Source organism: Notolepis coatsorum (assembly GCF_963971535.1).
Source record: "Notolepis coatsorum genome assembly, chromosome: 4".
Classification (NCBI taxonomy): Eukaryota; Metazoa; Chordata; class Actinopteri; order Aulopiformes; family Paralepididae; genus Notolepis; species Notolepis coatsorum.
The window spans coordinates 281055-298554 of record NC_140168.1 but is presented as its reverse complement, the minus strand read 5'-3'; the positions used below and the strand labels follow the sequence as shown (position 1 = coordinate 298554).

Below are 17500 nucleotides of genomic sequence, written 5' to 3'. Positions count from 1 at the left end.
AGGGGGTTTGGGAGCCTGTCGGAGCCATGGGGGTTCAGGACGCTGAGGATGAGGGCCCTGCAGTCGTGGCTGTCCCTCACCACAGGGTTGTTCTGGATGTTGTTCAGCAAGTAGTCAGGCCTCATCAAGCCCATGCGAACCTGGGAAGAGACAAGCAGACAGCGGGTACAACTTAGACATCGGTTGTAGACGGTTTCTGTTGCTATGGAACAGTTTGGACCCAAATGTTTGAGAACCACTGTACTAGGGAACCTAGTGTTGTTTTAATGTAATGCACAGTAATTCCCGATATTATCGGCCGATATCGGCATTAAAATGTGATATCGGAAAATATCTGTATCGGTTTTCAAATTTTATTTTTATTTTTTTATTTTTTTTACATTTCTATAACCTTTATTTACCCAGGCAAGCAAGTAAGAACAAATTCTGATTTTATTTATTTATATTTATATTGTCAAAAGTATGCATAATGTTGTGTTAATTCCACAACAAGAGATATGTAATGTTAATTACCTGAAATTATTCAATTTTTTTGGGGGGGAAACCCTGCATATATCGGTATCGGTTGATATCGGTATCGGAAATTAAGAGTTGGACAATATCGGTATATCGGTATCGGTAAAAAAGCCAATATCGAGCATCCCTAACAGTAATACAGTTACAGTTACCTTGGGCAGCAGCAAAGGGATGTGTGTTTTACGCTCCTCACGGGAGTGGTCGATCCAACGGAGGACGGCCTCGAACACCGTCTCCTCGCTCTTCACGTTCAGGTCATCCCTCTCGATGATGTCCACCAGTTGCTGCAGGGACAGCTCCACAAACTCCTGTGAGACGCGCAACATCTCCTCAAAGTGGCACACAATGAAGAGATGGGCCTTGCGCCTCAGGTCAGGGCAGTAGTAGATGTCCGCAAACCTCCAGAAGCCGACACAGTTTTCCAGAGACAGCTGGCCTTCTAGGAAGTCAGAGCACGCTCGTACTATGCCAGTGACGCGAAGCTGGTCTGCAGCCACCAGAAGCTCTTCCACGTTCTCTGCTGTCACCGGCACAAAGTGTGTGTAGGAGTACTCTATGATGAGCTGCATCATACCCGGGGACACCCCAGGGATAGTGTAGACTGCTTTCTCTGAGTCGCTCCAGCGAGTGAAGAGGGCTCTGTTGGATGCAGAGTATAGAGATATCTGATGAGTAAACAGTAAGCAACATTCTGTCCTGTGTAGTAATATATTTTCACTGTAGAATTATAGGGTATTAGCACAGTAGAAGTATAGTATCTTTTTACAGTAGAAGTGCAGTATAGTATCTGTTTACAGTAGAAGTACAGTATAGTATATGTTTACAGTAGAAGTACAGTATATTATCTGTTTACAGTATAAGTACAGTATAGTATTTGTTTACAGTATAAGTACAGTATAGTATCTGTTTACAGTAGAAGTACAGTATATTATCTGTTTACAATAGAAGTACAGTATAGTATATTTTCACAGTAGAAGTACAACAGTATAGTATCTTTTTACAGTATACGTACAGTATAGTATATGTGTACAGTAGAAGTACAGTATAGTATCTGTTTACAGTAAAAGTACAGTATGGTATCTGTTTACTAACCAAGCTAACCTGAACCAAGCTAACCTGAACCAAGCTAACCTGAACCAAGCTAACCTGAACCAAACTAACCTGAACCAAGCTAAGCTGAACCAAGCTAACCTGAACCAAGCTAACCTGAACCAAGCTAAACTTACCTGAAATAGTCACTGCAGTCACACAGGAGGGCCTTGTGGGCATTCAACTCAGTGCTGTTGACTTTAATAACCACATCACAGAACCTTCCCTCCAGAGGCAGCTCATTAAGGATTGTACAGGACATTGTTTCCTTTTCCATGTTGGGATTTTAAATTGAATCTACAGAATATATTCAAGCTTACAGACAAATAGCCGGAAACAACAAGTGAGATCTTCACTTGTCTTCTGAGATCTGAGATAATTGTTGAATATATTCTGTACACAAATGTTCTAGAATGTTCTATTATGACATCATACTGTGATATAATGTTCTAGAATGTACTATTATGACATCATACTGTGACATCACAAATGTTCTAGAATGTTTGATTATGACATCATACTGTGACATCACAAATGTTCTAGAATGTTTGATTATGACATCATACTGTGACATCACAAATGTTCTAGAATGTTTGATTATGACATCATACTGTGACATCACAACGGAACATGTTTGAGATTCATTTGAATAATTTAAATAATATGTTGACATTAAAAAAGAACAAATAAAATGATAAAGAAACTACATAAAACAATGATACAAATTATAATAAAATATTTAAGTCAAATATATAGAAATAAAGAAAAATAAGACAATGAAATAAAGATAATAATTCATTTAAAAGCTATTTTAAAAGGGTAAGTTTTGAGCAGTGCCAACCGAGTCTGCTGTCCTAACAGACTTGGGGTCTGTAGGGTAAGCACTTACACTCATACAGCATCAGTCTACACTCATACAGCATCAGTCTACACTCATACAGCATCAGTCTACACTCATACATCAGTCTACACTCATACAGCATCAGTCTACACTCATACAGCATCAGTCTACACTCATACAGCATCAGTCTACACTCATACAGCATCAGTCTACACTCATACAGCATCAGTCTACACTCATACAGCATCAGTCTACACTCATACAGCATCAGGCACGTGCACACGCATATATATAATAATAATAATAATATATAATAATTGTTACACATATAGACTGCCCTTCCAACTGAAAAATGTCAGGATAGAATAAAAATATTAGGTAAAGAGAGAGAGATGCCCCATATTCCATTGCAGTTTGCACGGCCTCCTCAGCGTGCCTCTCCGCGGACCTATATTTTATGCATAGTGTGGGTGGTGATGATGATGATAGAAACCGCTGTGGCGCATACAGTTGAATTCTGGTATTACACTCACTGAGGGACACGAAGAAGTCAAGTCCGATGGGATTTGGGAATCTCAAATACAAATCGGGATTGGAATAAAAAATGCATTTATATTAAACAATACAGAATATACAGCACTTCTTGGGGTCTGTAGGGTAAGCACTTATTCCCTCCCCCCTGAATATTTATGGAGATGTATGGGCCTTTTAAGTCAGTGATAAAAGTGTCTTTCAATGATAAGTGAGCTCCCGCACTGATTATTATAGTTCAATATTCAATATTTGATCACCAAAACCCCCCAAAAAGCATAAAAAGGGGGCCCCCCCACCCGAAAAGGGCCCTTAAAAGTCGGGCTTGTGCGCTACGCGCGCTCGGTTAAAACACACACAGGTATAGTGCCCTTTTCAGCCTTTGAGCACCTGCCCCTCTAAAGTCCTGTGCATGTCCCTGAGTGGGTGTGTATCTGTTAGTGGCTTGATGTGATGGAAATTAGTCAGAAGGATTACGACAAACATCTGTATCTCCAGTATGCACCCTCCCAAGTGATGATGTTTGGAGGGCGTGGAGGAGATGTATTATAGGACACGAGTGTCAGCTTCCTCATGGTTGCATTGATCCATTGGTGGACTGTTTCCAACATGGTGGACTTGATCACCTGCAGTGATGTAGACACCCTTGTCATCTGGGAACTGTCCATCTGTTAACAACTTATTTGACAGGAATGAGAAAATGTCTTGTTACACCTGGCGCAACTAACTCCTCGTCAACAGAAATATCTCTACTTGACGTGTATTGTGTCTAGCACAATAAAAGCTTTCTCATAGAGCTCTGCATAGAGCTCTGCATTTCGCTTGATCGGTGCTGTCAGAAGTCTGTCATTTGATTCAAGCACTCTTCCTGAAATTGTTGTACTGCTCTTGTCCCGTAGACTCGAGTTGATGGACAGATACGGCAGCAGCCGCAGACTCACACACCTTATTGTCTAATCATATAACCAGGTCTTTACTGCCCTCCTCAAAGGGATTCTCATTGCTCAGCAACACCTCCATCAGGTCTTTGGCATGGCGTTGACATTAGTGCTGAGATGCAGATCCTTTCTTGTGATGAGGACGTTCTTCACAATCATCGTTTGTTCTTCACAATCAACTGTTGTTTACAGTTCTCATATCTAACTCTAGTTCTCCACATATTTATTGTCTCATTGTGTGAAATATGATATATGATATATGATATGAGATATGCTCCAATCATGTTTCTTTTATTTTTATTCAATTACTCATTCATGAAAACCTAGGTACAGGCACCAACATCACCATTCTAGGTTCAATAGAATAAAAGGTATGAAGCGTAATTCGAAATAAATACAGAAATTGCAGCCATCTTTGATTTTTGCCATACCAGAATATTCAAAACATCAATATTTGAACTCCAGTTGATTCCTCACACAGTATTAACCTAAAATAGCAATACAAAATTATATGACACAGCAATTGTGTGAACATTAAGACGTTTTTAAAGAATTCATGATTTCGATTGTGGCCATTTTGGATACATTTTTATTAAATTCAAAGTTTCTTGACACTCAAGCCAAAATTGTTCTATAGATCCTTATCTTCAAATTAGAAGTGAAAACCAAACTTTCGCATATACATTTTAAATGACTGAGTGTCCAGGCACCCCACTATCAGAAAAGTGTGTGGTTTTCTGGTCAGCAGGAGATGTGCATCTCTGGCAGCTTATGGTCAGTGGCATTGTTCATCAAATAGTGTTGAACTTGAGTGTTACACCCTGAGTGCATAGTATAATAGACATATTAGCATGGTAGGTGGTAGTATACGGATAGTAACATAGTACATAGTAGTAAGGTACTAGTAAAAGACAGTTATTTATATATATATTATATTTTTAGAAATCATCGGAATAGAGAAACGCACAATTTCTATCAGTTGACAACACAAAGCCGTGTGTCATTTATTTCGCAGTAGCACAAGTGACAGCTGTCAGAACTATGCCGGGCTAGCATATGGATAAAAGTTCCCATATTATGTGCATTACACAAACTAAAAACAGATATTACATTACATTACACAAACTAAAAACAGATATTACATTACATTACACAAACTAAAAACAGATATTACATTACATTACACAAACTAAAAACAGATATTACATTACATTACAGGCGCTCATCAAGGGGGTCTCTCCAAACGCGCAATGGACGCACTGTAAATTCACAGAGAGGCGCCAGCGTCAAGACAGCTTAGCCCTGAGCTGAATGAGGTTTTGACAGAAGTTATAAACGCGGTAAATTTCATCAAAACCCGAGCCCTGAAAGCGCGCCTGTTCTCTGCGCTGTGTGAGGAGATGGGAGCTGACCATTCTGCAGTGCTGTTTCACAGCGAGGCAAGGTGGCTCTCGCGAGGGAAGGTGTTGTCAATTTGAAAGGTCACGATATTGGTGTTTTTTTTTTTTATTGATATTTTTGCACAAATCTTTCCAATATTCAAAATACATCTTTCCACAGCATAATATGCAACATCCAAGATTCATCTTTTTCTTTTTTGTAACAACATACAAAACATGTAAGAGACTCATACAAACACATTAATAACTGACATGGAAATTAAAAAAGCACTTACAAAAAAAAAACATTACTATACATTGTGCATATATATCCCTGATGCACATATGTTATATGTAGACCGATCTACCTGCAAGCAGGTATGTGCTGCATCTTCTATCGGGACGCCATCTTTCTCCATATTGCATGTGAGAGGATGCGTCTCAGATATATGTAGGTGTGCGTGAGAACATGTATGAATGTGTGTCTCAGATATGTGTATGTGGGTACGTGTATCAGGTAAGTATGTGTGTATGTCTCATACGTGTGTGTGTGTGCATCTCTCAGGTATGTGACTGTAATCCTATCTATTGTGTGTGTCTCGTATCCATGTGTGCCTCTGCCCCCTGTGTGAGTGTGTATCTCTCAGCTATGTATGTGTGTGTCCCCTATGTATGTGTATATCCCCTATATGTGTAAGTGAGAGCTTATGCTTCAACTATGTGTATAAGTACATGTGTGTATGCCTGTTTCCTACAAGTGAGTATGTGCATGTATGTGTGCCTCTGGCATGTATATCTCAGCCTTGTGCATATGAGCGTGTGTAATTCTGTTATGTACACATACGAGTATGTGTGTCCTAGACATGCGTATGCGGCTAAATATGCGCATGTGATATTGGTGTTATTTCAATCAATTTAAACATGGCCCATTTCATGACTATTTTGTTGGGGTGAGGGGGGGGGGGGCCCAAAATATTTAAGGTTCTTAGATGGATCCCCTGCTGCCTCCTCCTCCTCCTCCTCTTCATCCTCCTCCTCCTCCTCCTCCTCCTCCTCCTCCTCCTCCTCCTCCTCCTCATCTTCCTCCTCCTCCTGCTCCTCCTAGTCCTCCTCATCGTCCTCCTCCTGCTCCTGCTGCCTCTTCCTCCTCCTGCTCCTCCTCCTCCTCCTGCTCCTCCTCCTCCTCCTCCTGCTCCTCATCCTCCTCCTCCTCCTCCTCCTCCTGCTCCTCCTCCTGCTCCTCCTCCTCCTGCTCCTCCTCCTCCTGCTCCTCCTCCTCCTGCTCCTCCTCCTCCTCCACGGGGAGCAGCGTACTGGCTCATGTTTGACAGGCCATGCATTATACTTAAGCATTACATCACGCGCAGGAGTGGTTTGTGAACAATAAACCATGCCTAGGGGTGGTCGTTAGGCCCGAGGCGCAGCCGAGGGTTGTTAGACCCCCCTAGGCATGGTTTATTGTTCACAAATCACGACTGCAAGTGGTGTAAAGCTTTTATACAACAGCCAGATTCATCCAACCTTATTTCTATACAATAAACACACATTAATCGAAGATTTATTGAAAAAACCATCCGCCAGAAAAAGTAGTTCCCACAACTACAAAAAAGACAAGTTGCCTCCATGTGGAAGCAGCTTGAAGTGCATCCAACCAAACTAACACATCCAACTGTGTATTATTGGAATGATTGAGAGAAGTTGCCTCATGTGGAAGCAGCTTGAAGTGCATCCAACCAACTAACACATCCAACTGTGTATTATTGGAATGATTGATTGAAAATTTTATTACCAGATGCAGAATGGGTACAATACAGTACGGCTCAATACACACAATTGTTAAGGGAATGCAGACCTACTTTCCATAGAACTTCATTCTTAGATGCTTCTATATAAAGTAGGTAAAACAAATTAAAAAGTCTTCTTTGCCCTATAGGAAAAAAACGTTTTCTTCGCCCTATTCTTTTATTTATTTTTTTAAACCTACTGTAGAGGGCCTAAACCAGTTGGAAACCAAGCGTACAGTAATAAAATTAGCAATCAATCAATCAATCAACTCAATAGGCCATGCTCACTTAGAACAGCGCAGCACCCAGCTCTCTGACTATCCCCCGCGTTGCAGGCAGAGTGTGTGTGTGTGTGTGCGTGCGTGTGCGTGCATGTGTGTGTGTGCGTGTGTGTGTGTGTGTGTATGTGTGTGGAGGGGGGTGTGTGGCGGTGGGTGGAGACTAGAGCGAGCGCTGACAGTCGAAAGGAAAAAGAAATTGAAAAATAAAATCGCAAATTAATCCATCAATCAATCCGCGATTTTTCTTTTGTTACAGAATGATTCAAGACCCATCAATTACATCATCCAACATTGTTTAAACAACTAAGACATTCGCTGTGACAGAATCGCTTGATATTTAGTCGTTTAGTCGCCATCAACATATCCATTTGTAAAGATTATTGGCCACCTTCTTGTGATCCGGCGGAGTGATGTGATGTGGGTCGGTTGTGGGCGGGCCCTGGGCCAGCAGCGTGGAATTGTTGCCAATAAAAGACGTGTAAAATGACTGTTTCAGCCAATCAGAATCGAGAAATTTGCATGCCGTTGTATAAAGCAGCTTAGGTCACAGCGCCGGATCTTCATGTCCTCGGCTACAGTCCACCTGTCACTGCTCTGGTCGTAGCGCTCCACGTTGGAGATGGTGTTTAAGCTAGGGCTGGGCGATATGGCCTAAATATGATATCACGATATTTTCTGACCTTTCGGCGATACACGATACACATCACGATGTTTTTCTTTTTTACCCCAAACAATTCATTATGAGGCTTACCAAGACAGTATTTGAGTTTGCAAGCTAACATTAAAGACAAAATAAAATACCCATGCATTTAGCATTTTTATATTAGATTTAGATTATTAGATTATATATTGCATATGAGATATTATATGATTTAGATATGAAATATGATGAATTGAAAATGGGGGACCCTGATGTAAACAAGACTAAAGTCTTTCTCTGGTCTGCATCCCCTTAACAATTGTATGTATTGAGCTGTACTGTACCCATTCTGCAATATGTTAAAGTTTTAAATCAATCAATCAATAAATAGCATTTTAGCATTTTTATGAAACTACTGTATATATGTATGTCTCTAAATGTTTTGATGAATTGAAAATGGAGGACCCTTATGTAAAAAAGCCGAAAGTCTTTTTCTGGTCTTCATCCTCCTGTACTGTATTGTACCCATTCTGCAACCTTTTAATACAGTTTTCATTCATTCATTCTGACGGAAACATAATCATTTTGATTGACAGTCGAGTCTGCCAATGACGTCACACCGCTTGCACCCGCCCTGCTGTTCTTAGCACCAATCGGCAAGCGTTATGACTTCCTGAATGTCCCGTGTGCTGAAGTGAACACTGAACATCAACAAAGCTACTAACGTTAGCTCCCCGCGGCCGTCGAGTAGGAGACCAGTGCTTCACAGGATGCTAAATGAGGCATAATGATTTTACTACAACGAATGTTATAATAAAAGCCTTTCCATACATCTGTCTGATTGAAAACTTTATTAACAGACCGCGGAATGGGCATATCTCAGCACAGGCTGAGATATGAACGAGTAACGTGTGGACAGATTGACGCGACACAATCCTCTTGGGCAAAACATCACGATATCCACGATACGTTGAAAAAGTGTATCGTTAATGAACTGTACCCGATATTTATATAATATCGTCATATCGCCCAGCCCTAGTTTAAGCCATTGTACCCTCCGACCACGAAGAGCAGGTCGTCCAGCACCGCGATGCCAAAGTAGCAGCGGGGGGTGAGCATGTTGGGCAGGGCGCTCCAGGAGTCAGTCAAGGGGCTGTAGGCCTCCGCGCTACGCAGGTAGTGTCCACCGCCCCACCCTCCCACCTGAGGACAGGACACATGAGAGGAATGTTTTAGTGTGTGGCTCAGGCAGGCAGACACGTTATTAATCCATTTAGGGAAATGAGGGCATCACAGCAGCATTGAAAGTCAAATGATACATATCTACAAATATCTAGTATAAAGCATTTGTCTCCGTGTGTGCACCTACCACATAGACTTGTTCTCCGTATGCAGTGACTCCCACATCGCCACGCCTGCTGCTCATGGGGGCGATCAGAGTCCACTGGTCAGTGTCTGGGCTGTAGCACTCAGCTGTGAGCAGAACCTCCATCATGTTGAAGCCACCACAGATGTAAACCTGTAATAAGAAAGAATATTCTAATTTACCGTAATTCCTCTAATAGTGACCGGTATTCAATTACAAACCGGGTCTCTATTAATGGCCGGGTGCGCTCTTGAGCTAAGCAATTATAAGCCGGCCTCCTAATACAAGCCGGGTTACTAATATACTGAGCTGCTAAGGTAAAGTTACTTGATTTCACTTTGAAAACGTTGAAATGACCAGTGACCACCTGTAATGGCACTGTTTACTATTTCATACAGTACTTGGTTTCAATAAATGAACCCAGTCCATTTTACTGGGTTCAAACTGACACAAAATGTTGATTTATTCATTATGATCTGTTTGAAAATTTGAAATATAGGCCTCTCTCTTATACATGCCTCCTCCTAATAAAATTGTCTGTTAATGTTGATGCACCAAAGGACCCAGACACATCTTTTGTATGTGCAAGCTTACTTGGCAATAAAGACATTTATGATTTCTGATCTAACGTTCCTTGTGTTCATCTAGCACCCTGTGTCCCTCAGTTCCACCCACCTTGCCCTGGAGGGCTGCTGCCCCGGCGTGGCTCCTGTGCTCCAGCATGGGTGAGATCACTGTCCACTGGTTGGTTTCAGGCTCGTAGCGCTCGGCGGTGTTCAGATCCACGCGTCCGTCTTCCCCTCCCATGGCGTAGATACAGCCGTCCAACACGACCACGCTGAGCGCACTGCGGCGTGAGTGCATGCGAGCCGCCTGCAGCCAGCTGCGAGTGACGGGGTTGAACCTGCGCACACTGTTGAGAGCCTTTCTGCCGCCGACCAAGCCACCGATGCAGTAGACCAGACCGTGGAGATAAGCTGTTGTTTTAATGTAATGCACAGTAATACAATTAGTTACCTTGGGCAGCAGCAAAGGGATGTGTGGTTTACGCTCCTCATGGGAGTGGTCGATCCAACGGAGGACGGCCTTGAACACCGTCTCCTCGCTCTTCACGTTCAGATCATCCCTCTCGATGATGTCCACCAGTTGCTGCAGGGACAGCTCCACAAATTCCTGTGAGACGTTCAACATCTCCTCAAAGTGGCACACGATGAAGAGATGGGCCTTGCGCCTCAGGTCAGGGCAGCAGTAGATGTCCGCCAACCTCCAGATGCCGACACAGTTTTCCAGAGACAGCTGGCTTTCTAGGAAGTCAGAGCACGCTCCTACTATGCCAGTGACGAGAAGCTGGTCTGCAGCCACCAGAAGCTCTTCCACGTTCTCTGCTGTCACTAGCACAAAACGTGTGTAGGAGTACTCTATGATGAGCTGCATCATACCCGGGGACACCCCAGGGATAGTGTAGACTGCTTTCTCTGAGTCGCTCCAGCGAGTGAAGAGGGCTCTGTGAGACGCAGAGTATAGAGATATCTGATGAGTAAACAGTAAGCAACATTCTGTCCTGTGTAGTAATATATTTTCACTGTAGAAGTATAGGGTCTTATCACAGTAGAAGTATAGTATCTTTTTACAGTAGAAGTACAGTATAGTATATGTTTACAGTAGAAGTACAGTATAGTATCTGTTTACAGTAGAAGTACAGTATATTATCTGTTTACAGTAGAAGTACAGTATAGTATATGTTTTACAGTAGAAGTACAGTATAGTATTTTTTTTTACAGTAGACGTACAGTATAGTATCTGTTTACAGTAGACGTACAGTATAGTATCTGTTTACAGTAGAAGTACAGTATAGTATATGTTTACAGTACAAGTACAGTATGGTATCTGTTTACTATCAAAGCTAACCTGAAACAAGCTAACCTGAACCAAGCTAAGCTGAACCAAGCTAACCTGAACCAAGCTAACCTGAACAAAGCTAAACTTACCTGAAATAGTCACTGCAGTCACACAGGAGGGCCTTGTGGGCATTCAACTCAGTGCTGTTGACTTTAATAACCACATCACAGAACCTTCCCTCCAGACGCAGCTCATTAAGGATTGTACAGGACATTGTTTCCTTTTCCATGTTGGGATTTTAAATTGTATCTACAGAATATATTCAAGCTTACAGACAGATAGCCGGAAACAACAAGTGAGATCTTCACTTGTCTTCTGCGATCTGAGATCTTCTGAGAGAATTGTTGAATATATATACTGTACACAAATGTTCTAGAATGTTCTATTATGACATCATACTGTGACATCACAAATGTTCTAAAATGTTCTATTATGACATCATACTGTGACATCACAAATGTTCTAGAATGTTTGATTATGACATCATACTGTCACATCACAAATGTTCTAGAATGTTATATTATGACATCATACCGTGACATAACAAATGTTCTAGAATGTGCTATTATGACATCATATCACGATTGTTCTAGAATGTTTGATTATGACATCATACTGTGACATCCAGTGATGGGAATAACGGCGTTATAAATAACGGCGTTAGTTTTTTCAGTAACGTGTAATCTAACGGATTACTCTTCCAATCTTAATAACGCTGTTATAGTATCTGTTTACAGTAGAAGTACAGTATATTATCTATTATTATTATTATTATCGAAGGGAGCCCTTATATACTCAGGGTTTCTGAAGGTTCATTGTCGGGTCGTTTTGCTTACCTCCGCCTGCAGCTTGTTCCTCCCGTGTTGTTCTCCATCTGTTTCTCCAGTACGCCTTGGAATTCGCCGCTGTCGCCCCTCTCTGCTCCTGTGGACCCGCACCCCGTATCTCACCTTGCCCCTTGGTGAGTTTTTGGAAGTGTATTTTTTGATGCTCTGTTTTTCCTCGTTTTTCCTGGACTCAAGATCTATCTGTTTTTTGTGTGTTTCGTTAACACTGAAGAGGTATCGCCTTTGTTATTTCTGGACTCAGCTTTATTACTGGACTGCCTCGTAATCCCTGCGTTCGGTTGTTGACATTCCTCTTTTTCTCTGTTCCTCTCCGAGTGGATAGACAGTAAGCTGCAGAGCCGCAGAGCCAGAGGCCGCAGCGCCACAGAGCCAACTCTGCTCTGGGCCGAGCTGCAGAGCCGCAGAGCCTACTCTGCTCCAGGACATTCCCCCTGAATGCTTCATGTTGTTTTTTCGCTCTTTCTGTTTGAAAATAAATACGCCCTTAGTTTTTGGCTAACTCTGAACTACCTGTCTGTGTCGTGCTGTTGGGGTTGTTTACAAACAAAGCTGATTGATCGAAATCTAACACTAGGCACAACATCCGATACATTTCTACAGTGAATAGTTAATACTATGCATAACACAGTTAACCGTAACATGTATCTTTCTGCCTTTAGGAAAGAGTCAGGAATCAGTGAGGAAATATATAAGACACTGAGAGGAATGAGAGGCACACCTATAAGCTACATCGTTAACCAGACCCCTATACAGGTAGCAGTAGGTGGAAAGGACTACCCCATTGGTTGTGGCTTGAGCTATCAGGTAATGGTATTCTTGGCTGGAAGTTAGACAGCATGCTTACTGGTTGATGTTTGTCAACCTTGTGTTAGGGATCCTCTCTGACACAATTTTAAATGTCTTTATCTTTGATATAGTACGTTCAACATGTATCCTGTGTGCAGCCACTTTTTTTTGTCAGGCAGACATCTGTAGAGGGCATCTGCCTTTTTCCTCTGATGAAGGGTGGGATATTTATTTCAAGTCCAATTTTCAATTAAAAATCCTTTATCTACCATAAGCCCATCCCCTTCCTGCAGATAGCCATGTTTAAGCAGATTTTTCATTAGCTTAATAAAGTTGCTCTGCCTAACTATTTCTTTGTCAGACATAGATCCAGTGAAAAGAGTTGAACAAAATATTACAGAACCTCGTGGATCACATGCTATGAGGGATTTCAATGTGTTTGCAGACTTGTAGGTTGAGTAGCTTTGGAAGTTGGGGTTTGAATTTTTAACTATACAGTCTAATATTGCCATCGTTGTAGAAAATTCCTCTCTGTACTTTCCTGGCATTTGTGCCATTATTATGTCTCTATGAGGCCATGCGGGTAGTTCCCCTAGAACTGTGAACATGTAGTCCACCCATGCGTTGAACAAAGTACCAACACTTCGTTCATCAATCATAAATCGAAATGCCAAATCTTTTAAATCATGATTTTGTCTCAGTTTCATAAGAACAAGCAAGAGCTGCACACGCAGGGGCATTGTGTTAATTTGCCAATCACTTCTGCTATATGTCAATGGGACTGAAGCTTGCTGTGCTGTTTCACTGCTAGGTATACTAAACACAGTACATAGATTAATGAATTGATCATAAGTGAATCCAGTGGCATATTTGAAATAGGCTGGTACACGGCTGTGCTGCAAGACCTCTGGTGTTAAAGGGGAACTCCACTTTTTTTGGAAATTAGCTTATTTAACATCTTCCCTGGAGTTAGACAAGAAGATGCATACCTTTTTTGTCTCTGTGCGTGCATTTTAGCTTTGGGAATAGACGCTCCGTTAGCATAGCTTAGCTTCATCACTGGAAGTGAGGCAGGACAGTAGCCTTACAGTGCCTTACAGTGTATTGCAAGGTCTGACATTGACCAAACTTGATATGCATGACCTTGGTGGGCTCTAGGTCAACTCCTGAAAAGGGGGTCAATGTCAGACTTTGCAATCAAAAGTTAGGGGGCTAATAACCCTTGCCATAATTTCAGTGCGCCCCCTAACTTTTGATTGCAAGGTCTGACATTGACCCCCTTTTCAGGAGTTGACCTAGAGCCCACCAAGGTCATGCATATCAAGTTTGGTCAATGTCAGACCTTGCAATACACTGTAAGGCACTGTAAGGCTACTGTCCTGCCTCACTTCCAGTGATGAAGCTAAGCTATGCTAACGGAGCGTCTATTCCCAAAGCTAAAATGCACGCACAGAGACAAAAAAGGTATGCATCTTCTTGTCTAACTCCAGGGAAGATGTTAAATAAGCTAATTTCCAAAAAAAAGTGGAGTTCCCCTTTAATCTATTTGGTACTTGATTATGTCTCAGAACAGTATTTATACTCGTCAGTGATTCAATTTGTGCTTGTTGATTTCTCAATCGTTCATCTCGCTCCTTCTTCCATTTGGGGGAGGCTGCTCCACAGGCCGGCAGAAGTGCAAAAGACAGTTAGCAGACGTTAAGTTAGCTAAAACACCAGCTAACTAGCGAGGAAGAAAAGTCAGACAGAAAATTAATGACAGCAAAGTTGATGTTGATAACACTGTAGCTAGCTAGCTAGGATAACACCAGCTAGCTAGCTGGCTAGCTAGCTTGCAGCTAACGTTAGCTAACTAATAGTTTGGTCTACGTTTCTAATACATGCCGTCAAATATTATGTCTTTATGAATTGACCTTAGCTTTGAGCAAACACAACTGTCCTTGGAAATGGTCTTCACATTCAGTTGTGTATGTGGTCGACGACACAGCAGAATCCACCGCCTGCATTTGCCGAGTTTTCTTTTGGGCTTCGGAAAAGGTACAAAATATACTCCTCCATCCAGTCTTTCAGGGTACCTGGTGTCCGAATTACAGGTACCCCACGCACAGCGTTTCACCATCAGATATTAGCTAGATAATAAACATAGAAACTGAACTCTTCACAGTGGTTTCGATCACAGACGTTTGGTTTGATGCGCCCTACACACAGCTTTTCTGGTGATGTCTGAGTTTTTCTGCCAGCAAGGATTTTTGCTGTGATATGATTGGACAAATTCTATTTGGGGGCGTGGTTTAGCGACAGGTCTATTGTGTGTATTGAGCTGTACTGTACTGTACCCATTCTGCAATCTGTTAATTAAAATGTTCAATCAATCAGTATATATTTGTTATTTATTTTTGGTATAGTGCTTAACAAGCATAATTTAATGTTGCCCAGTTGTGGCCTGTTGAGGGGCAATACATTTCAAAAGTTCCAAAACATCTGTGTTTGTATTTGTATGATCCACTATATAAACATAGTAATTATAATATCTACATACATGGCATTTGATTGGAGGCTAGTCTCACTTTGTCCCACAGCAACATTAAAATAGTTTAGATTTGTGTATGTTGTTTATGTAACAAATTTACTTGAAAGTAACGCAATAGTTACTTTCTGAAGTAACTAGTTACTTTTATAATTTGTAACTGAGTAAGTAATTTAGTAACTTTTTGGAAGAAGTAACTAGTAACTGTAACTAGTTACTTTTTAAAAGTAACTTCCCCAACACTGGTTGGTGACATCACAAGGGAACATGTTTGAGTTCCATTTGAATAATTTTAATAATATGTTGACATTAAAAAATAACAAATAAAATGATAAAATAAACTACATAAAACAATGATACAAATTATAATAAAATATTTAAGTAAAATGTATAGAAATAAAGAAAAACAAGACAATGAAATAAAGATAATAATTCATTTAAAAGCTATTTTAAAAAGGTAAGTTTTGAGCAGTGCCAACCGAGTCTGCTGTCCTAACAGACTTGGGGTCTGTAGGGTAAGCACTTATTCCCTCCGCCCGAACATTTATGGAGATGTATGGGCCTTTTAAGTCAGTGATAAAAGTGTCTTTCAAGGATAAGTGAGCTCCTGCACTGATTATTATAGTTCAATATTCAATATTTGATCACCAAAACCCCCCAAAAAGCATAAAAAGGCCCCTCCCTGCCCAAAAAGGGCCCCCAAAAATAGCACAGGCCCAGTGCCCTTTTCAGCCTTTGAGCACCTGCCCCTCTACAGTCCTGTGCACGTCCCTGGAGAGGAGACAGCGGAGAATTTCGAGGATGCCTGCCATACGCACTGGATATATTTTCCTTCCACTTGGTATCACTCCGGAATCACGTTTCAACCAAGTCACTAATGTAACGTTGCTGTCATGAGCCTGTGCTATGGTAGCCTACAAGTGATAAAATAAATAAAACATCCAACTCTCACAACGACACGGCAAGAAGTTGCGCGCGGGCCGCATTAACACTAAACTCGGCCCGCGAGTTTGAGACCCCTGCTGTGATTCCAAGTTCTCAGTGAGTCCCCCACTAACGCACGGCTTCTTTTGACCCAACCCTTTCCCCCCAGAGCCGCGACCCCACGACGAAAACATCAAGTCCCAAACCCTGGAGGAATACCTCCTGAAGAAGGAGAGGAGGAAGAGGAAGAGGAAGAGGCAGCGCCGCGAGGAGGAGGAGCAACACGGCAGCAAGAAGACCCGGCGGCGGACGCACAACAAGGAGGTCCAGACTACAGACCTCGGCCCCCGCCCCGAGCCCCCCCCCTCCCCCGGTGGGAAGCAGGAGAGGAACGGCACCAATGGTAACCACCACCGCCCGCAGCAACACCCCTACCTCCACCACGCGCCCCCCTTCCTCTCCCACCAGGACCACCACATCCGCGGCTCCTGCCTGCAGACGGGCACCTGGCCCGGGCGCTTCATGCACGAGGAGCGGCAGGCTAACGGCGGGGCGGCGGTGCTGCACGCGTACGCCCACGAGCTGGCCGACCTGACGGCCGCCGACATGGAGGGCTTCGCCCGCGAGTTCCTGGAGCGCACGTTCGGCGAGACGCCCCGCAGCGCGGCCTCCTCCTACGCGCTGGCGGTGGTCCACGGGGCCGCCGCCTTCCTGCCCGACTTCCTGGACTACTTCGCCTTCAACTTCCCCAACACGCACGTGAAGGTGGAGATCCTGGGCAAGAAGGACATCGAGACCACCACCATCTCCAGCTTCCACTCTCAGGTGCGTTTACACGTCGAGACCACCACCATCTCCAGCTTCCACTCTCAGGTGCGTTTACACGTCGAGACCACCACCATCTCCAGCTTCCACTCTCAGGTGCGTTTACACGTCGAGACCACCACCATCTCCAGCTTCCACTCTCAGGTGCGTTTCCACGTCGAGACCACCACCATCTCCAGCTTCCACTCTCAGGTGCGTTTACACGTCGAGACCACCACCATCTCCAGCTTCCACTCTCAGGTGCGTTTAGACGTCGAGACCACCACCATCTCCAGCTTCCACTCTCAGGTGCGTTTAGACGTCGAGACCACCACCATCTCCAGCTT

General features: G+C 42.8%; 1 protein-coding gene across 1 annotated transcript in view; it reads left to right on the top strand.

The window, feature by feature from the left end:
- Positions 1 to 17500, top strand: part of rsbn1 (round spermatid basic protein 1) — a gene marked incomplete at both ends in the record, with an annotated part of 56866 nt that overhangs the window by 22628 nt on the left and 16738 nt on the right. The window contains 2 exon segments of the mRNA XM_084313296.1: positions 12151 to 12225; positions 16519 to 17174. Coding sequence (XP_084169422.1) covers positions 12151 to 12225; positions 16519 to 17174 — 731 coding nt within the window.